General features: G+C 33.1%; 1 protein-coding gene across 1 annotated transcript; it reads left to right on the forward strand.

Moving 5' to 3' along the window:
* Positions 1 to 18,366: 18,366 nt before the first annotated feature.
* LOC133290893 (cytochrome P450 CYP736A12-like) lies at positions 18,367 to 20,864 on the forward strand. The gene is made up of 2 exons (XM_061489041.1): positions 18,367 to 19,053; positions 20,040 to 20,864. The coding sequence occupies exons 1-2, from the start codon at positions 18,367 to 18,369 to the stop codon at positions 20,862 to 20,864; spliced, it is 1,512 nt and encodes a 503-aa protein (XP_061345025.1).
* The last annotated feature ends 2,711 nt before the right edge of the window (positions 20,865 to 23,575 follow it).

The raw sequence follows: 23,575 nt of genomic DNA on the forward strand, positions 1-23,575 counted from the left end.
TTGTTAGTGTACATTTTATTAACTCTTTTAATTTATTTACTTTTTAATAATTGTATATATTATTTTTATTTTTATAAATTAAAATAATCTTTCTAATTTAGTTTACTATTTTCAGATTCTAGATAAATTATTATTAATTATATATCTTTATTTTTAGCTTTTAAATTTTATATTTCTAAATATTAATTAAATTTGAAATATCTATTGTTAGTTTTCAATTATTTGAAGCACAACCTCAGTGAATTCGACAAAGGTGGAGAGCGAAACTTTTTTTAGTTTCCAACCTTGTCCTAATAGTTGATTTCAACTAATTTAATGACTATAGTATATTAGGTTAAATTAATATCATCAGGGTGATGAAAATTAACTGTTCAGATCAATGTTTTAAAACTCTGCCCCACCCCCCGGGTTGACCCGGGTCAACCCTGACCCCTCCCCTCTGAGGGTTGGGGTCACAAGTTGGACCCTATCTGTATATCGACCCCCCTGACCCCCAAAACCCGGCCGGGTTTCAGTCACTCCCCGGTTAGAGGGGTCAAAGGGGGTCACTGCATGTTTTTTTTTTAAAAAAATAATTCATGAAACAACATCGTTTTATTAAAAAAATAAAATAAGAATGCTTGCAAACCTAAATCTAATCGTTCTCTTCTCTCTTAGTGACCTAGACATTTTCAATCTTCACCTCGCTGTCGTGAATCTTCTAGAAAAGATAAGAATTTTACCCATTCAAATGAAATCCTTACGGTCGTCTATGGAAAACAAAACTCATTCTTACTTCCTTTAAATTTTTCTTTGTCAGAGACCTTCTCAAAAGAGGCAGAATCGGGTCAGCGTAGTGACCATATTAGAATATGAGTTTTGTACTTTGATATCTTGATACTTTAATTTGATTGTGTAATATTGACTTGTGGTTGTAATTGCTGAATTATGTTAAGTATATTTTGAATCTTTGATGATTGATGGTTTGTTTTTTAATATTTTCATATAAAATATATATATTTAAAATCGGGTCAGCATAGTGACCCGATATATAAAATCGGGTCAGCATAGTGACCCCATGACCCCCCAGTTGAACCCATGACCCTGTGACCCCTGACCTCGGCTGGGTTTTTAAACACTGGTTCAGATAAGGTGTAAAGCTAAAAAATTTGATATCAATATCAAATGATTCTGTCATATATATATATATATATATATATATATATATATATATATATATATATATATATATATATATATATATGAACAATATCATTTAGCATTTTATCTGAGAGTCATGAATCTTACTTATATCTAATGACTCTGATTTGTAAACATGTGACGTCGTTGATTTGTTTTGATCTAACACTCCTCATATGAGATTTCAAATTTTTAGTTTGATACCTCATCTGAGAGTTGTTGAACTTACCTTAATCTAATGATTCTGATTTATATGCATGTAACACTGTTAAACTGCTTAAAATAATTTTATCTCCGGCTACTAAATCATAATCGTACAAAGATCGATCAATGGTGATAAAGGAAGAGAGAAAAAAGGAATCATAACCATTCAAAGCTGAATCAATTAATATAAAGAAATAAATAAGTAAAACGACGTAGTTTTGGAATGACCGGAGATAAAGTTACCTCCGGCAGCTTGAAAAATATTTTTCTCATATATATATATATATATATATATATATACACACACATATATAGGCTTCGCTTTTTCTGCAGTCACTGCAGATAAGTTATCTGCAGTAAGCCCAATACGACGTCATTTTGGGACAGAAATCATGGTATTTTTTTAATTTTAAATTATCTCATGATTATTATAGTCTTTATAATTATAATTTTTTAATATTTCAATCCTAAAACGATGTCGTTTTATGGGTAAATGCAGATAACTTATCTGTAGTAACTGCAGAAATATTTTTCTGATATTTATATATTATTAAATATAAGGAATCATAACCATACAAAAGTGAAAATAAATATAATATTTCCATTTTCTACCATTAATTTTGAACTCGATCTTTCTTTATCTCATCCAAAACAACTTAGTATTTTTGTGACTGCATCAATGCTTATATGGAATCACATTGCAAATTATTTTGCCATATATATATGGGAAAAGATGTTGTAATAATCAATTAGTGTTACTACCAATGTTACTACCATTCAATTTCACCGTTAGATCGATTATGTGGATCCAACGGTTATATTTATTTCCATCTTTGAATTGTCATGATTCCCTATATTTAATATTTTATATTTATTTTTACCTTTGTATGGTTATGATTTTCATATTTAATGCTTTCACATTAAATATGGGAAATTATGACCATACAAAGATAGAAATAAATATAACCGTTGGATCAACATAATCGATCTAACGGTGAAATTGATTGGTAGTAACACTAATTGGTTGTTACAATATCCTATCCTTATATATATATATATATATATATATATATATATATATATATGTATTTGTTTTATTTGTAATTAATGTAGATAAATTATTTACATTGAACCTAAAACGATGACGTTTTGGGATGAAAAATAAGTATTTTTGTAATTATAATTTATTTCAATGTTATAATAGTATTTCTCCTTATAATTTTTAAATTTGTAAACCCAAAATAACATCGTTTTAGGAGTAAATGTAGATAACTTATCTACATTGTAGAAACATTAAAGCTTATAATATATGTGATATGTTATTCTGCCTACTCTTATTTTGCCTACCTCTCTTAACACCGTTTGATTACAATCTCATCCAACGGTGGAGAATTGCAGAATAAAACAAACCATTTTTCCCTTTCTTTTTTCTCATTGCCTCCCACACTTTTTCTCTTTCCTCCCCTTTCTTTCTATCAATTTGCATAGTTTACAACCTAAATTTATATTTGAATCTAAATTCATGCAATGATGATAGTTCTGTCGGATGAGTATAATTTTCAAAAAAATTTGAATCTGATATAATTGAACACGGTATAAATCACAAAATTACAAAAAAAAAACGAAAAACCACGGATAACCCGTTATTTGAATTAATCCATGATTACCGTAAATTCGTAATGTTTCTACTTTGCTGTTGAAATTTGAAACAAATCAACTTATTTCCTTCTTTCTTATCTTGTTTTTCACCTTGAAATGGAGAAAAGATATATGTTTTCTCTATGTTACGTCTAACAACAGGCCTACCTGGTTACATAATATAAGGCATCTGGGTTTATTTCTTCTTGACACCCCATTTCAATTTTTTATGTAAATGCTCATAACAATGGCTGGGTTGGACGAATTGAGAAAAAAGTTTTCACCTTTTTTTTTATGCTAAAGGGCTACTGAAGAAAGAGAAAGGAAAGGAGAGAGAAAGAGTGAGAGGTAGTGGAAGAGAAAAAGGGGTAAAAATTTTTATCTTATATTGTAGATGCACTGGTAGAATTTATTTTAAACATGTCATTTGATAGAATTTATAATAGCATAAAAAAATCCATCCAAACATGTCATTTGAATACTTTTTTTATATATTTTAGATGCATTATATTACTTTAATAAAAAAATATGATATCGTACGGACAATAAATTCATGGCGTTTGATACTTTTTGACCTGCGACGGTGGAGCGAAGTTAGTGTGCTCCGAGAAAGAAAAAAAATGATAAAACTCAAGTGATAAAAAGAGAAAAAAAGTTTAGGAGAGAGTAGAGAAAAGGGAAAAAAAATTGATCCAGATGTCAATTTTTTAGTAGAAAGGTCATGATAGAGTCAATTTTTTAGTAGAAAAATCATGATAGTTGTAGACCATATTAAAAAATTCCAGTTCCAGTAAGACACGAAAAATGAATCTCTATAACATGACACACTTATTTCTTCTACAACATAACTTTTATAAAACCCTAGATTTAATTATAGCGCTTGGTATTTGTCATTTTAATGACATAAGTTATGTCATTTTAGAGTAGAGATAGACACAAAAAATGAAAATCATGGGAAAGAGAAAGTGAGTGATTTTTTTTTAATTTAAAATTTAAATAAAAAATTTATTATGTGTCTATCTCTCTTAAAATGACATAACCTTATGTCATTTAAAATGACAAATATTTTTTCCTTAATCATAATAGGGTTTTATAAAAGTTATGCGTTGTAGAAAAAATGATTGTGTTATGTTATAGAGATTCGTTTTGTGCGTCGTATTTTTTTTTTTATCCACAAAATACGAGTCTCACAAAATATTGTGTGTGAAACTTTTTCTTGTTATGTTAAATAATAAATGCAAATCTGATTATAATATTAAATTGTTAAAACATGTTTGAAAGAGGTAGCTTCTGCGTGTGATCTTTCAGCACGGCACTCACGTTTTGGGTTGGCTACACAATCAGTAGCGTCGGTAAAATGTTTGATGTTTGACTGGGCTTACGTGTTGGACACAGCTCTTACAGGACGCAAAATTACTGTAGGTATTATGTACGACATGCGAATTTATTACATTCGACCTTTAAATTTTTTTGATGTTTCGTGTCCGACACTTATCTATACTTCAATATTTGTTGCAAGGACTCAAAAAAGTTCAAAGGTTACGTTACGTTGCATTTTGAGTTTTAATTATTAGATTCGTTAGATTATGATTATCATTTTATTGAGTTTAATGTAAATATTTGGGATATCTTATGTTTTTTTGCAAAATTGATATGTATTATAAGTTTAACTTTTTTTTTTGTTAAATTATTGAATACAAAATATAATATACACTACATAAATTAAATTAAAACATGTTTCAACGTGTCAAAATTTAACATTTTTTAGAATTAACGTGTCGAAGTGTCGTGTCGTGTCGTATCGCGTGTCGGTGTCGATATCGGTGCTACATAGATTATATTAGACCCGTCTGGATGAATTTGTGAGGATTTTTTTTATACGTTGTTTATTTTAGATTTTTTTTATAAGAGAAAAAATTATTTAAATTATTTAAAAAATATTTAAGTTTTGAAAATACTTTTATTTTTTTTAGAAGTTAAAATTTTTAACTTTAAAAAAAATTTAATTTTGTTTTTTATGATTTATGTTTTTTTAAAACAGATATTCAAACGAACTTTGTAGTAAAAAATAGTTTTTGAAAAAAAAATCCATTCAAAGAGACTCTAAATTGATAATATGTTTCAAAATAATGTTATTTTACCAATTTTGTTTTCTTAAAGGGCATTGAGTCACTTTATCACGTTATTTTTATTTTTTAATGAGTCATCTAAAATGATAAGAATATAATGGAAATTCTCTAATTATTTTTTTATATTTTCTTTTAAGTAATTTTTTTATTATTATTATTCTGAATTGAATATACAATTTCAGAGGCTAACTTGTTAAATCGGTCCAAAACCAATCTCGTAATTATGTTTTACCTACTTATATAAGTAAAATTTCCACGTTTACATGACTCAAGACATTGCAGCAACATTATAAACCTACAGGAAAGTAAGATTTACACGAAACACCTCAATAATTATATTTTTATTAAAAATTATAACTGTTATATACATATGTGGAGAGCGCAAAGTCCCGTCACCAGTTGATTCAATTAGGTTCAATTTATTAAATAAATTTCTATGATCGAGGGGATATATTGTTGGAATTTATATATATATATATATATATAAATTGTATAGACAATCTATTGGTTATGAATAAGAAGTTTGGTAGTGAAAATGTGTGCATTTTCGTCGACAAACAGATGTATCTTTTCATCTTAAACGATGTGTTGTTTCATCCTAACAGACATGTTGTTTCATCCTAACGGACATGTTGTTTCATCCTTGAATGGGTGTCTTTTCGTGTTGAACGAATGTGTCTTTTCGTGTCCAACGGATGTGTTGTTTCGTCGTCGAATAGGTGCCTTTTGGAACGTGACTTTACGTTGTCTATAAATAGACACTGACACCTTCAGAAAATGGATCCAATTTTCTGCACTGAAACTCTGCCGGAATTTTTCTCCTTCCGGTTTTGCATATTCCTTTTCGTACTCCGGTGTGATTTCCTCTGGCATTTTGTTGTGTTCGTTTGGGCTGTTGATTGGTAGTGCCACCATTCTTCAGACGAAATCCGTTCTATCCTGGGAGACAAGTGTCCATCAACCTTTGGCATCAGTGAGGGGGCAAATTGTCTTAAGGAGACACGTTCTGTGGGCTCGGATTTAATTCCTCTACTGCATACATTAATCTGCTCTGATTCTTTATACTGACTACAAGTAAGTCTGTTTTTAATATTTTTATAATTGCACAGTGATAATTCTGATCATCTACCTCCTCTGCCTTATACATGGGTTCAAATCTCTTAGTGATATAATATCACCCACTGTCTTCAATAACAATCTTAAGACAAATTTTGGTGTTTTGAACCTGTGATCAGTATATTCTGTTTTTATTTTATATACTGTTTCTGTTTTATTTACTGTGTGATTAATTCTTGTGTGATTAATCTGTGTGATTAATTTCGAATTCTGTTTGAGTAACAGAAATGTAATTTCTTATCTGTTTATGAAATCTTTAATTTTTTGAAAGAAGGATTTCACGAATTAGTTTTTTCAATAACCCCTGATACATTTGTTATTGCATTTACCATATGGAAATTTCAATTATTATTTTTCTTCAATGATCCCTGGATGCATTCGTTACTGTGCTTGCTACATGAAAATTTGTGTGTAAATAGTTGACAATAAGTGGTCTTTTGATTTCGCATATGATTTCGTACTTTTGATGCTCCATGTTGGAATTGTTTCAATTGTTTCGAGTTTATGAATATTGCCAATTCATGAATCGATATATATATATATATATATATATATATATATATATATATATATGAACGGTGCCTGGAAGTCAATTATTTTATGAATAATCTGTGTTATTTTTACTTTTGATTTTTCATGAGTTTAATGTTGAATTCTCTGTATGAATGATTCACGACTTTGTCTGTGAAGGCTGTTACTTAAAAGTAACAATGATTTGAATTTTCGGATTAAAATGTAACTATTTTTATGAATTTGAATGATTATCGGTTACCTTTTCTTTTGTTTGAATTTACGGTTGATAGTAACCATTGCAACACACTATTCTGTTTGGTTTTGTAATTGGAAAATGTCAAATCCTCAGTTACTGTGCATAGGATGTCTACATATAATCTAGGGTGATGTTTATCTCATTTTACATGAGATAAACATCTCTCCTACACACACAAAAAGGGGTTGGGTCCCACCACTTTTTTCTCTCTCTCCTCTTACATGTGGGTCCCACTTATACTTTTATTTCTACAACATGAGGTAATTTTTTTCCTACAACATAAGAAAAATATATCCCTATAATCTATACTAACAATTACTCGATCGTTTTTTTTTTCTTTCCTTTGAAAAAGAAAAAGGAAAAAATTTTAAAAACTTCTTTTGCACTTGGATGCACGATTACCGAGGAATGTTGGCTTATTTTTGATATATGACAAACTAATAGAGTACAAGGCATTAAATTTTCGTAATGTTTTTGGCAGTGATTTCTGATTATGTTTCAATTGCATTAAAATATGTATGGGCATATATTTGTTGTGTCCTAATGATACATTATTGGAAGGCTTTGTGCATGGCCATTAAATTATGATCTTAATGTGTGAAAAATCTTTCCATATCATAAAAACTTGTTATTCATATTATGAGTTCACATGTAAATAGCAAAAAGTCATGCCTTGTCGTAGTTACTGCACAAAATTAGTAGGATATTTATGTTCTGAATGACAAGATGCAATGATATAATGGATTGGAATATTTTTTATATATGCTTTGAAATAAAAGTGTCGTGGAAAAGTATTATTGTCGGGCTTTTATTTGTAATGTTCGGTGTGGGGAGATTTTTGGCATGAACAGAGATCTTACCTCATCAAATTCCGTATGCAAATGCCATGACCGGCAAGAAAGCTTCACTGTGATCGTCTTTTGGGTTTAATTTTGTGTAAATTAAATCATAAATTAAATTGGATTTGATTTCTATTTGAATAACAGAAATGACAAGTATGATAAATGATAAATATTTATGACATGAATATTTTGTTATATTAATTATTATGTGTGAAATGTCATGCATTTATTGGCATTTAAGTGTATATGGTACACTTAATCGATTTGATGGTATATGATGGTGTTTGATATCCATTAACTCGTGACTTATAAATGTGAAAATTTGACTTTACGATTTAAGCAAGTGATAATTGAGGCTTAAAAAAATGCACTATGTGCTTTGATGGATATAAAAGTCTTATATCTAGTGAAATATTTGATACTATGTGAACTCAAAAGAGCTATCTTAGTGATGGCATGATAAAAGTCAATGTGATGACTTTAAATGTTGTCAATGACATGATGATTGTGTATCATTTTATGGTTAAATTAAAATTTATTATTTGGTATATGTGTTAGAGCCAAACAATGTTTAGTAAGAAAAATAAATGCTTAAGGAGCAATTGAGGGAGAGATTATAATGACCCTTCGAGGAGTTCAGTTTAGAGTGTGAGATCATACAACAAATGATTGCTCCTTATGCTTCACAATCCAATGGGATTGCTGAGAGAAAGACCCATATATTAAATGAAATGATCTTGTTGATGTCTGATTTGTGGGGGGAAAGTCATTTAATGACAAATTATATATAATCAGTAAAGTACCCCACAAGAAAATTAAGAACATCCCTTATGAAGTATGGAAAGGTAGAGAGCCTACCTTGAATTATCTTGAAGTGTGGGGGTGTTTGACAAAGAGCATACCATACGACATATGGAAAGGAAAGAAGCCATCCCTGAAATACTTTAGAGTGTGGGGGTGTTTGGCTAAGGTTGCAGTTCCTAAACCTAAAAGGTTAAGAATCGGACCTAAAATCGTGGATTGTGTATTCATCGGTTATGCACTTAATAGTAGTGCTTATCGGTTTCTAGTGTATAAATCTGATGTCTCAGATATACATGCTAATACGGTTATTGAGTCAAAGGAAGTTACTTTCTTTGAAGACGTATTTCCGTATAAGAAAATATATGAATCAAGTGGTAGTAATGATGATCAGGTTGTGATACCTCGGGATGCTACAACTGATACTGATCCTGTAGAGGATGTAGAAGATAAACCTAGACGTAGCAAGAGGCAAAGGACCGCCACATCCTTTGGACCTGATTTTATGACATAGAAAATGAGCCTCGGACGTATAAGGAAGCTATAACGTCCCCGGAAGGACCATTCTGGGAAGAAGCTATCAATAGTGAAATAGAATCTATCTTGTCCAACCACACTTGGTGGTAAATCTTCCTCCTGGCAAGTAAGTGGGTTTTCAAAAGAAAAATGAAAGAGAATGGCACTATTGATAAATATAAAGCAAGGCTTGTGATAAAAGCCTATAGGCAACGTGAAGGTCTTGATTATTTCGATACTTATTCACCGGTTACAAGGATCACATCCATTAGGATGTTGATCGCGGTAACTGCATTGAATGGATTACAAATACATTAAATAGATGTTAAGACCGCCTTCTTAAACGGCGACTTGGAAGAAGAGATATACTTAGAACAACCTGAAGGTTTTGTTTTGTTGTTCCAGGATAAGAACGGAAAGTTTGTCGCTAAATAAAATCCCTTTACGGGTTAAAGCAAGCTCCAAAACAATGGCATGCAAAATTTGACAATGTTATGTTATCAAATGGATTTCGAATCAATGAGTGTGACAAATGTGTCTATGTTCGAAATACTGAAAAATTTTCCATTGTCTGTCTTTATGTAGACGACATATTGATCATGGGTAGTAATAATCAAATGGTTAAAGTTACTAAACAGTTACTTAATAGTAAGTTTGATATGAAAGATATGGGGATAGCAGACGTTATCCTAGGTATTAAAATCCATAGAACATCTACAGAGTTGGCCTTATCACAGGCTCACTATGTAGCTAAGGTTCTTGAGAAATTCAAGAGTTTGAAAAAAAAAACTTGTAAGGAACCCTGTAGATTCTAATCTGAGTTTATTAAAGAACACTGGTAAAGCTACAGCACAGAAGCTATATGCTCAAGTGTTGGGAAGCCTTATGTATGTTATGAACTGCACCAGACCTGATATTGCTTATGCAGTAAGTCTGTTAAGTCGCTTTACTAGTAATCCAAATGAAAATCATTGGAAAGCTATGGTAAGAGTTTTGGGATACCTGAAGTATACTCAAAATTTTGCTTTGCATTACGAGAAATACCCCGCAGTTATAGAAGGGTATTGTGATGCAAATTGGATCACCGGCTCTAACGACACTAGATCCACAAGTGGATATGTGTTCACCCTTGGTGGATGTGCTGTGTCTTGGAAATCGTCCAAGCAGACCTGCATTGCAAGGTTAACCATGGAAGCAGAATTTATTGCTTTAGATAAAGCCGGTGAAGAAGCCGAATGGCTTCGTAATTTTATTGAGGATGTTCCTAATTGGCCAAGACCGGTACCATCCGTATGCATACATTGTGATAGCCAAGCAGCTATTGGAAGGGCCAAGAACGTCATGTATAACGGTAAGTCTAGACACATACGTCGAAGACATGATACCGTAAGACAACTATTCTCGAATGGAATCATTTCAATTGACTATGTTAAGTCTAAGGAAAACATAGCGGATCCGTTAACCAAAGGGATTCCAAGAGAGTTGGTTGAAAATTTGTCGAAAGGAATGGGTTTAAGGCCTATCAATTGTTGAACATTGCGGTAACTCTACCTAGAAGAGTGGAGATCCCATGAACTAGGTTCAAAGAGACAACTAAGTGATGGTCGACTGTTTAAACACTGTGGAGTTTTTAAACTCATGCTCATTCCTAAGACAAGACAGTGTATTTATGAGGGTAAGCACTTAGGCTTTTAATGATTTCTTAATTTGTTGTGTTCAGATGATGTATAAGTGAGTTACATCACAAGAAATCACCTATGTGAGTGTGAAGTGAGGGCCGCTTCTATAAGAATTTTTCAAAGGCCGATTCTCTAAAACACTCGCAGAACCAGGCAGGTGTCCCACGGCCAAAATGGGCGCAACAAAGGACCAACAATGCTAGAGAAGCAATTGTGTGACTCCTATTGTCTAGGTATACACTAAAGGTTGACGGTTCAAGTCGACCTAGACCACCGATTGACCGAGTATATCCGATAGGTTTCCACTAGAGAAGGTTCAAAGGTAACTCCACCTATCTCGATGCAGTTGTTTCTCGTTGAGGAAATTACACTTTGCATTTATATTCTTGTGCATTTTTTGTCACGATGATTTGACTTCTTATCCATGTGGGGGATTGTTGGAATTTATATATATATATATATATATATATATATATATATATAAATTGTATAGACAATCTATTGGTTATGAATAAGAAGTTTGGTAGTGAAAAGGTGTGCCTTTTCTTCGACAAACAGATGTATCTTTTCATCTTAAACGATGTGTTGTTTCATCCTAACAGACATGTTGTTTCATCCTAACGGACATGTTGTTTCATCCTTGAATGGGTGTCTTTTCGTGTTGAACGAATGTGTCTTTTTGTGTCCAACAGATGTGTTGTTTCGTCGTCGAATAGGTGCCTTTTGGAACGTGACTTTACGTTGTCTATAAATAGACACTGACACCTTCAGAAAATGGATCCAATTTTCTGCACTGAAACTCTGCCGGAATTTTTCTCCTTCCGGTTTTGCATATTCCTTTTCGTACTCCGGTGTGATTTCCTCTGGCATTTTGTTGTGTTCGTTTGGGCTGTTGATTGGTAGTGCCACCATTCTTCAGACGAAATCTGTTCTATCCTGGGAGACAAGTGTCCATCAACCTTTGGCATCAGTGAGGGGGCAAATTGTCTTAAGGAGACACGTTCTGTGGGCTCGGATTTAATTCCTCTGCTGCATACATTAATCTGTTCTGATTCTTTATACTGACTACAAGTAAGTCTGTTTTTAATATTTTTATAATTGCACAGTGATAATTCTGATCATCTACCTCCTCTGCCTTATACATGGGTTCAAATCTCTTAGTGATATAATATCACCCACTGTCTTCAATAACATATATATGATACATGACATTTGCAATGATATGGCTAAAGCCACTCTTGCTGGTCGGTAGCCAAAATTTTCCCGTTTAACATGTTAGGAGTATAGTCTTATTCACTACATAAAGAAAATGTTTATTATTAAAAAAAAAAAGAAAAGAATAAATACTCCTTTTCGTCCCTGACAATTTTCACGAGGCACATTTTGGACTCGAACAATAAAAAAGGCTCATTTTAGTGCTTAATATTTGAAAAAAAGGGTCACGTTTGTCCTTCCGTTAGTTGGCATCTGACGGCCCAACTAACGGAGCACACGTGGACCGTTACTTTGCCGAGTCACCGTTAAGTATGCCAGCGTGAAAGTAATACGACGTCGTTTTATGTCTTCTTGGAGTTTTGGACAGCCGATCTTAGCATCGAAGGCCCTATTTGGTCACTGACAAATTTATCGAGACCCTTTTTGGTCCTTAACACTAAAAAAATGAACATGAACATAGAAGTTGCAAGGCATATTGCAGCAAACCACAAACCTTTCAAACCCAATCCAATGGCCCTATTGCCAAGCATCCTGGACAGTGTAGGGATAACCTAAAGTTATCAACATGTGAATCAAATGCAGCTCAAGGTTAATTAGTTTGTTCTTACAATTTTCTCTATCATTTCTTTACCTCCTAATGCACATGGCTACTTGGGTTTCTGTTTTCTTCAAAAAAAATTATTAAAGTTTGTTCCTTTTTACTTCACTAATTTACAATCACATGATATTGTTTCTATATGCTGACTGCTTCTCTTTCCTCTCTAGTGACTAGCTGATGCTTCATTGAATGCTTTTGACTCCACAATTGAAGAGATTCCTCAGACTCAGATCTACAGGGAAAGCCTTTTGGACATTGTCAACTCAACTTGAAATCTTCATCTTTCTTGTGTGACCAGCTTTAATTCATTTAATGCAGAAAGGTTAGCTTAGCTGTGAGTTCTTCAATTCACTGTTAATCATGATCTTTTTCCTTAAACTTCTTTGATTGGTGACTTTTGGTCAAGTTCCCCAGTATTGACTACTTTGTATTACTACTGTTTTGGATTAGTACTTCTTGAGATGCGATTAAAGGATGAACGAATTGAAATCACAAGTTGTATATTATTGAAAAGAAGATTGGATGTAATCAGTCTAATTACAAGGAGAGCGATTGTATTGAGGACATGGACATTGAAGTTCTCCCTTCAATGTGGCCTGAAGATATTGGAACTGACGTTGGAAAACAGTTTAATGTAGAAAAACCTGGAAGGGACCGAGATATGTTAGAGGAGGTTACAATCATAGAGGAACCAACTATAGCTGATTTTAAGCGTCTTATGGAGCTTACAAATTTTACAGAGAAGGGTTCTTCTCAGTTGGCGTATCTTATGAAACACCGGGAGTATAAGCAGACCAATATTGTACGTCTACTCAGAGAAGAACTTGACAACCTAAGCAAGCAGAGACAGGATGTTGAACTCAGGAAGTTGGAGATATTGGAAGAGCATCGATTTGAGGAAGAAAGATATGGGGGTGATAAACGCCCAATTTCTATATTGGATGATATTTATGATATATGGCAAGATGTACCATGCAGGAAAAGTGATGATGTTGTGGTTCAAAACAAGAGAATTGAAATTGATGCTGAGTATGATACCGTTATATACTGGAAACAGCAAGCCATGCATTTAGAAAAGTTGCTGGAGGCAAGTATCCAGAGAGAACAGATACTTGAAGAAAAGTTACAAGAAAGTATAAAGAACATTGAAAGGCAATCCTCTACAGTGGAAGAACTCTCCCAGATCCTGAAGAGGGCTGATAATTTCTTACATTTTATACTCCAAAATGCACCTGTTGTTATTGGCCATCAGGTATATATCAGTGAGTATTGAGTTAAGTATATTTCTATATCTGAAGTAACTTATAAAATAATCTTAGCTTCTGTTTGTCATAATGAGGGCAAATGGCTGATTCTTTTGATATTTTTCTTCCAGGACAAAGAATTGCGCTATCGCTTTATCTATAATCATTTTCCAAGTTTACAAGAGGAGGTAATGATTGCATTTGATTCACATGTTGATAACTTTAGGTTAACCCTACACTGTCCAGGATGCTTCGCAATAGGGCCATTGGATTGGGTTTGAAAGGTTTGTGGTTTGCTGCAATATGTCTTGCAATTTCTATGTTCATGTCCATTTTTTTAGTGTTAAAGACCAAAAAGGGTCTCGATAAATTTGTCAGGGACCAAATAGGGCCTTCGATGATAAGGTCAACTGTCCAAAACTCCAAAAAGATATAAAACGACGTCGTATTGCTTTCACGCTGGCATACTTAACGGTGACTCAGCAAAGTAACGGTCCACGTGTGCTCCGTTAGTTGGGCCGTCAGATGCCAACTAACGGAAGGACAAACGTGGCCCCTTTTTTCAAATATTAGGGACTAAAATGAGCCTTTTTTATTGTTCGGGACCAAAATGTGTCTCGTGAAAATTGCCAGGGACGAAAGGGGGTATTTACTCAAAAAGAAAATGTTTATGGCAGCATTCTCATATTATTTTTTACAGATATTTTAAAACTTGACTCCACTAAAATAAAAAATAGAGTAAATACCATTTTTGGTCCCTAACAAAAAACACGGTCCCCACTTTAATCCCTTACAAAAATAAATTAGTCAGTTAGTCCCTAACAAATTCAAAATGGACCCATTTAGTTGAAATCGTGGTCCCTCACAAATTCAAAAAAGACCCATATTAGTCCCTCAAAAGGACTAAAATGGGTCCACTTTGAATTTGTTAGAGACTAACTGACTAATTTATTTTTGTAAGGGACTAAAGTGGGGACCGTGTTTTTTGTTAGGGACCAAAATTTGTGTTTACTCTCAAAAATATAATTTAATATAAATTATATATTGCATAACTAAATTTATTATATATATATATATGTGTGTGTGTATAGGTGGGGGGGAGTGTTTGGGAACAGTGACCAAAGTGCCACTGTTGGCAAAAAAATTTACCAAACTGCCACGCCAATAGTAAATTTTGCCAAAATGCCACGTGGCATATTTCGCTACACTGTGTAGCGAAATATGTGTGCAAATATTTCGTTACACAGTGTAGCAAAATATGCCACGTCAGAATGCTACATAGTGTAGCAAATTTCTCCAATTTTGACACATGGCATTTTTGGTTCTGACGTGGCATATTTTGCTATACTATGTAGCGAATTATTTGCACACATATTTCGCTACACAGTGTAGCGAAATATGCCACGTGGCATTTTGGCAAAATTTACTGTTTGCGTGGCAGTCTGGTAATTTTTTTTGCCAACAGTGAGAAAATGGTCACTGTTCCGATTGTTTGTCGTTTTTAGATAAAATAACATCGTTTTGGTGTATATTTGATACTTTTTTTATTTTCTCTTTTTTGTAAAATTAGGAAGAAAGAGAAAATGGAGAAGAAAGAAGGTAAAAAATAATCAATTATGCACCAAAATAATATCATTTCATCTAAAATGGTATAAAATTGTGTCATTTAGAATGACACACATATATATATATGTGTGTGTCATTTAGAATTACGTATATATATATATATATGGGCAGGATATTCTTATACCGGTGTAAGAATTAGAATTCTTACGCTCAATCTTGATCATTGATCCACTTGTATCCAATGGCTCACATTACTAAAAAAAATTAGCCGTTAGATATAAATAGAATCAACGGATAAGATTGAGAGTGTAACTTACACTGGTGTAAAATGATCCTGACCTATATATATATATATATATATATATATATATATATATATATATATATATATATGTTCTGTCTTTGTGACAGAGATATCCAGCAGGTGGCTAATATGTTTATGTTGGCTCTGAATATCATCTTTCAGTTACCTATAGGGAGGTACTATAGAAAATAGTGGAACATTGTGTACTATAATTCTAACGGCATAACTAGAGGGTGGGGTGTGTACAATTGACATCTAAGAGAGAGTGAGAGTTTAGAGTATATGTACTTTATAAGCTTAATTCTTTATTTATAGATGAGTTAGTGATAATAGTAGACTTTTGGGCCTCTTAGTAATATTATGGGTTTAGTTCATGATCCATTGATGTTGTATCAGGATTATTAAGGAACCTTTTCTTAATTTCCTTATTAGCCGTTAGCCTTTTTTTATTGTGATTGATACCTTAATTTTGATTAGATAATGAGATTGTGTCACATATGGTAGCTAATTTAGTCCAATTTTTTTTATGAAGGTGTGTCACATGTCATGGAATTACTCTGGCTACCAAGTTCGCTATCAGTTGTAGCGAACTTGGACTTGTGGAAGCCAATTTTTTTTGCGACATTATGCAATGTGTCAAGAAATTATTGAGTATCAAGTTTGTTACCATTCATAACAAATTTCAACTCATGGCAATCTAATAAAGTTTACTGTTCATATCACATATTGATATATAAATGCAAAAGATATGCATATTAATCACTGTTCCGAGATATCACATGTGCATATTTCATAATCGGGTGCAAGAAGAAAAGAAAAGAAAGAAAGTAATTTTTTGATAATAACATGTTTCTCATTTGTTTCATGCAAAAAGTGGGTAGAACCTTTTTTTTTTTTTTCCTCTCTCTTTTTCTTAGGTGCTGTTTGGTTGGGGTTTTCTGAAATGTTTCCCATGCAAATGGAAGTGGGTATCATGGAAAGCTTTGTTTGGTTGGCTGATTCTTAAAATTTCCCTACCTATTCCACTTACCTAGCAAAGCATGTTTGGTCATAGAAATCCTTTCTTTTTCACTGTTGAGAAAGACATCTTCAACATGGTTTTTTTGTTAATTAGCTGGGTAAATAAAACAGGTGAATCATGACAGACCAAAATACCCCTGTGAAGAGCAATGTTGACAACGCCTTCCCCGTTGCAAGCTCCACCAGCAACAGTGCCATGAATCGCAATGCGCCCGTTCATGTTGTGTGAAATAAAGAAACTTCAATGCTTGAAAGAGGTGAATTGAGTATTTTGAAAACTTATTAAAAATAATATATTTCAGAAATGGTTGTAGGTATTTGAAGGGAATAAGAGCAAAAAAACTTCAATTTTTTGCTGTTCTTGTTTGAATATAGAGGTGCTAAGCACCTTATTTCAGAGCAATTCCCTGAGACGGCAGGGTCCATCAGTTCCCTCAGGGTTGATTCAGATGTTAACTATCTCAGTGGTAGAGAAACTCTGCAAGCTGATGCAGAAATTGGAGATGATGGGAAGTTTCATGTGGTGGTGAGAAGATCAGCTTCTTCTTCAATCAATAAGTCTCTTACCGGGGTTGAAGAAGAGATGTTGAAGATGCAAAAGAAAAGGGGATCGAGGAGCGAAATTTTTAAAAATAGGGATATTTTAGTAATTGTCACTTATTTCTCCATCTATATTTTACCTCAAACCAAACATAGATTTTATAAATCTTACTTAATTTGCCCAGTAAAATTTTTTCCAACCAAACAACTTTTTTTACATTTTCCTACCAAACTCACTTTCCAACCATTTCCCTATCAATTACATTTCCCTAGTATTCAAAAAATTTCTCCTCAACCAAACGCCCCCTTAGAGTGTGTTTGGTTGGAGGTTTTTGAGGAGATTGATAGACAAATGTGAAGTGGGGAAATTGGATGTCCATGTTTGGTTGAGAGAGGTTCCTAATTTAGGTACCTAAATTCCTTTGCTAGCAAACCACCTTATCTAGCATTTTGAAGCAAGAAAGCAGGCCAAAGAAACCCTTTTCTGATGTGGTTTTCTCAGTTAGCTATACATTTGGGTACACTGTGTAATAAGGAAAAGACTTTTTTTTTTATGGGTAAAGGGCAGCAAGGCTTATCAACATTTTTTAAAAACAAATATATTTTTGTAATATCACATTTTTTCTCATCTATATTTTACCAAAAATTAAACATAGGTTTTACAAAAGTTATCTAATTTTCTCGGGAAAATTTTTCCCTGCTAAACAACTTTTTTACATTTTCCTACCAAACTCATTTCCCAACAATTTCCCTACTAATTACATTTTTCTATGATTCATAAAAATTTCTCCTGAACCAAACACCCCTTAATGATTTTCACCTACTTCTTTTGTGTGTTAGACGAAACACGTGCTCCCCGTTTCGTCGCCCATTAGTTTGAAGGAGACAGAAGAAAATTCATTTTAGAGAGTGTGACCCAGGAATCAGCATTATAAATGCTCGGCAATAGTATATTATTAGATCAAAGCTTTTCCATTGCCATATGTTATCAAGCAAACATCTAAGCATGTCTTCTGTAGCAATAGCAATCTATTTTTTCCTTCTTTTCACTTTCATATACACAGTATTCTTGCATACAAAACAACGAAATGTTGGTCATAAAAAGCCACCGGGTCCGCCAGCACTGCCAATTATCGGGAACCTCCACATGTTGGGTACCCTTCCACATCGCACCCTTCAGTCCCTATCCAAAAAGTATGGTCCCATCATGTCCTTGCAACTGGGAAATGTCCCGGCCATCGTGGTTTCCTCCTCTGAGGCTGCTGAGTTTTTCCTCAAGACCCACGACACCGTTTTTGCAAGCAGGCCAAAGATTCAAGCTTCTGAGGTCTTATCATACGGCTCCAAGGGCTTCGCGTTTTCTGAATATGGTCCATACTGGCGCAGCATGAGGAAATTTTGCACTCTGCAACTTCTTGCCACATCAAAAGTTGAACTCTTTGCTCCTATTCGGAGGGAGGAGCTATGTCTAGTTGTCAAGTCATTGGAGAAAGATGCGGCAGTGGGTCAGGTTGTGAACCTTAGCGAGGTTGTAGAGAACCTTGTAGAGGATATAGTGTATAAGATGATACTGGGTCGCGGTAGTAAATATGATCAATTTGACTTGAAGAGGTTTGTTCAAAAAGCAACGACATTGCTCGGAGCTTTTAATATTGCGGATTATGTACCTTGGCTTGGCGTATTCGATATTCAGGTGTATATAAAATTTGTATCAGCAAAGTATAATTTTATTTTATTTTTGGGTTCGTTTTTCTGCGTTTATAAGCTCAATACGATGTCGTTTTGGATCAGAAATCATGATATATTTATAATTTTAATTTATTTCATAGTTATAATAGTTTTTATATTTATAATTTTTTAAAATTTCAATACTAAATAAATTCAGATAACTTATATGCAGCAAAGTAACTGAAGAAACATTTTTTCCTTTATTTTTTTATATATTTTCTTAGTTTTATTAAGTGCTGTGAAAATACATAACATCAGTTGATAACTCAGCAGCAAACGATGGGGTTTTGGTTACAGCAGCAAACGATGGCGTTTCGTTTAGCAAAGCTTTATTGAAGTCTTCCAATAACTCAGATAATAAAGTCACGTCAGACTCTTGGATCATCATTTTTTTAAATAGGGGGTAAAAATAAAGAGGTAGGATATTTTGACTATCAATTTTTTTTACTACCACTCAACTGTCACTTTAATTACCATTGGATTAAAAGCTATTTTTCTTTTCTCTTTCTTCATTCAACTTTTCCTCTAATCCAATGGTGATCAGAGTGATAGTGGAAAAAATTGGTAGTCAAAATATCTTAACCCAAAAATAAAAACGAAGGAAAATAATAAATAAAAAAAAGAGAAAGAAAAAATTGAGTTTGAGAGGGACCACCAAGTCTGTTGATGGTTCTTAAAAAAAATTTCGCAACTAACTAACCATGATCAGCACGAGGGTTACAGCGGACGTTAGCTTCTTGTTAAGTTAGTTCTGATAGTTTTGTAACTTTCCCTCTCTTTTTTCTTTCTTTTATCAGCTGGTGTACATGCTATATATATATGTAGATACTGTCTGCATCAATGAATCAAGCTATTCATTTTTCATCTTTCCAATGATGACTTCACTCAAGTTCTTTCACTTTGTCAAGAATACACAATTACTGATTAACGTTATTTAACTCTTTTTGCCAGGGAATAACACGGGACCTCAAGGAAACCAGTAAAGCAATTGATGAGGTGCTGGAGAAGGTAATGGAAGAGCATGAACAAGCTGCTAATTATGTAGACAAAAGGAATCGTAAAGACTTCGTTGAAATACTACTCTCAAAGATGCACCAAACCATAGATCACCAGGGCGAACAGAGCCACGACGTCATTGATCGAACTAACATCAAGGCTATTCTAGTAGATATGCTTGTGGGGTCAATTGACACCTCTGCTACCGTGATTGAATGGGCTCTATCAGAACTTTTGAGGCATCCAAGGGTGATGAAGGTCCTTCAAGATGAGATAGAGCATAAAGTTGGAATTGGGAAAATGGTGGAAGAGAAGGATTTGATGACGTTGAGTTACTTGGATATGGTGGTGAATGAGACCTTAAGACTGTATCCTGTTGCACCATTACTGGTCCCTCGGGAATCCAGAGAGAGCATTACAATTGGTGATTATCATATAAAGAAAAAATCACGAGTCATAATAAATGCGTGGACCATAGGGAGGGATCCGAAGGTGTGGTCAGATAATGCTGAAACATTTTATCCGGAGAGATTTATGAAAAAGAAAGTAGAACATCAAGGACAAAACTTTCAATTTGTACCATTTGGTTCTGGTCGTAGAGGTTGCCCTGGGATGCAACTTGGTTTGATTACCGTTAAACTGGTCATGGCTCAATTGGTGCATTGCTTTAATTGGGAACTTCCATGTAATGTTACTCCTGACAACTTAAATATGCAGGAGAAATTTGGGCTCGCAATACCAAGAGCTCAGCAGTTGCAGGCAATACCTTCTCATCGTTGAGCTAGTGATGCTGAGCATGCATGATTGAATAGGTCAAAAGAAGGCAATTTGATGTTTGTACACAATAATAACACAGTCCACATCAGAAGTGAACGCTAAGTCCAAGTCCACATCAGCAGCAGACGGTGATGCAGCAAATGATAAAAAAACCCATGTGATAATAAAACTGGAAACGGGGTTGCGGTTACATACCCAACGAATCATGATAGACCAGCACTCAATTAATTAGTTAGATAATTTGTTAAGCTTAATTAGTTGTTCAGTTAGCCCTGTATTCTTCGTTTCTGCACTTTTCTTCTTCTAGTATATGTGCTTCGTACTTGCCCTCAGTAAAGTATTGAATTCATCTCACCGACCACTAATTTTTTTTTCTTTATTCAATTATTCGAGCAATAGAATCAATTTATGACAGGACGTTTCACTGTCCACAATTTGTCGATTGCACTGGGGCTGTGTTTCAAATTATTGAAAACTAAGAATAGATATTTCTATTACAAAACATATATATATATATATATATATTTCAAATATAATTAATATTTAGAAATATAAATTTTAAAAGCTAAAAAATATTTAAAATTATTCAAAGGATATATAATTAATAATAATTCATCTAAAATCTGAAAATAGTAAAATAAAAGAGAAAGAATATTTAAATTACAAAAATAAAAACAATATATATAATTATTTAAAAGAAAATAAATTAAGAGAGTTAATAAAATGTGCCCCAACAATTAAATACGAACTTCGTAGTGTCGGTATGGCTAACGAGCCACCACATGAGGGTGCCCCGCATGCGAAAAAAAAATTATAAATATAATTTAGAGTAAATTACTTTTTACATTCTCAATGAATATTACGAAGCTCAATTTAATTTTGTTAAAAAAAATATCGATTCATGATCTCTCTGAAATTTAAAATAAATTTATGTTAATTTTTTTGAGAAACTAATATGGATATTCTATGAATTTTAGAGGATCATAATTTTAATTAATTGAATCTATTTTAAATTTTAGAAAAATTATAAGTCGATTTTTTATATAAAAAATTAAAACAGACCTGAAAAATGTACTTTACTCTATAATTTATTAAGAGAACGAATCTAAGGAATGGATTGATCATGGCCAGCTAATGTTAAGCAGTTGAGACAATTTTAATTGTTTATAAATATATTTTCCCTATTTTTAAAGGGTCCTCAATTTTTCATGTTGATGCAAATCTTTTCTCTTTATGTCATTAATTACAACTATATTTTATTGGTGAGATAAAATCTTAATATTAAAATAATTTTTTTTCTCTATTTTGTCAACCGATAGCTTTTCGAAGAGACAAAAAAGAAGAAGCTATACTATTCATAATACATATAACCTTATTCTTTCTATTATAATGTTTTATCTCTTTCTTTTTCGGCGCCCCTTAGTTTGAAAGAGATAGAAGAAAATGTAAAATTATTTGCCTCATGTATAATATTAAGTGTCATTTGATTTAATTAATAAAAGGGCATAATGATAATTGACAGTTAAGGAAAGTTACTTAAAGGTGTAACTGTTGATAGGTGCAGTTATAAGAAGGATAAAGGACAGTTTTTTGATTATTGGTGTCTGAGAAAAATTGATTGTCCATCATTATCTGCCCATGAGAGTTGTATCTCATCCCTATCAAAAGAAGATACAAGAACAGAAAAGAGTCAAGACTCTGAGAAAATATTCTACCGTTAAAGATCTTCCGCATTTATGGACAAATGTATGTTTATGTGAAACTCATGAATTCTAAAGATCCTCTTTCATGTTCTTGAAGTGGTTGTTGTTGAACATGAATCACTGATTAATGCTTATATGTGGTATCAGAGCATGTGTTTAAGAATTTATGTTTTTCCATAAATAATTATGAATGAATTCTTAATTCATGAAAAGATAGGGTTTGTGAAAATTCTTGATCACCATGACTGTTGATTCCTCTCTGCATTTTATTATTGAAAATTCTTATTTGAAAGGAATGAGAAAGAAATCCATGTTTTGTTATTAAATTATGTCCAAGTACTATTGATATTGTAATCATTTCACTGTGCGTTCATATTAATGGACAAAGTTGCAATGTCATTCAAGTTTTATCGTTTTCGTATTATGAAAGAATGAATGAACGGTTTCGTTTTCTGGACCATGGCGCGGGATCGCGCAGTAATGGCGCAGGTCTGCGCCACTTTTCTGGTTTTCGTACTGGAACACTGGCGCTGGATCGCGCGGTGATGGCATAGGTCCGCGCCACTTTACTGGATTTTCTACAGGACCACCGCGCGGGAGCGGCGCTAACTCGCGCCGATTCTCTGGTCCTTGTACTGACAGATCGTGTCACTGTCATATGTTTATTCCAATTTATGAATTATTGGAAAACGTGAAAGGACATTGATACATATGAAAGTTGGAAAAAGTTTTGGAATTAAATATGGTAGATCTGTTAGTCACCAAAGTGATCAAATCTTGAAGTGTTATTTTAATTTAAAATCTTATAATTCTGTTTCAATTACCATGACTGTGATGCTATGAATAGTATGAAATGATATTCATGTTGTGGTATATCGAAGTTCATTATTATAGGACAATTAGGTATCAACTCAAAGGATGATTATTTGTTTTATAAAATGAACATGGACGTTGTGGTATTGTTGGCATATTGCCTTGCATTTGGACATCCAAAGATGACAAATATTTATG

The sequence above is a fragment of the Gastrolobium bilobum genome, unplaced genomic scaffold, assembly GCF_033153095.1.
Source record: "Gastrolobium bilobum isolate Gb01-03AN ecotype WA unplaced genomic scaffold, APGP_CSIRO_Gbil_v1 utg966, whole genome shotgun sequence".
In the NCBI taxonomy this organism is placed as follows: Eukaryota; Viridiplantae; Streptophyta; class Magnoliopsida; order Fabales; family Fabaceae; genus Gastrolobium; species Gastrolobium bilobum.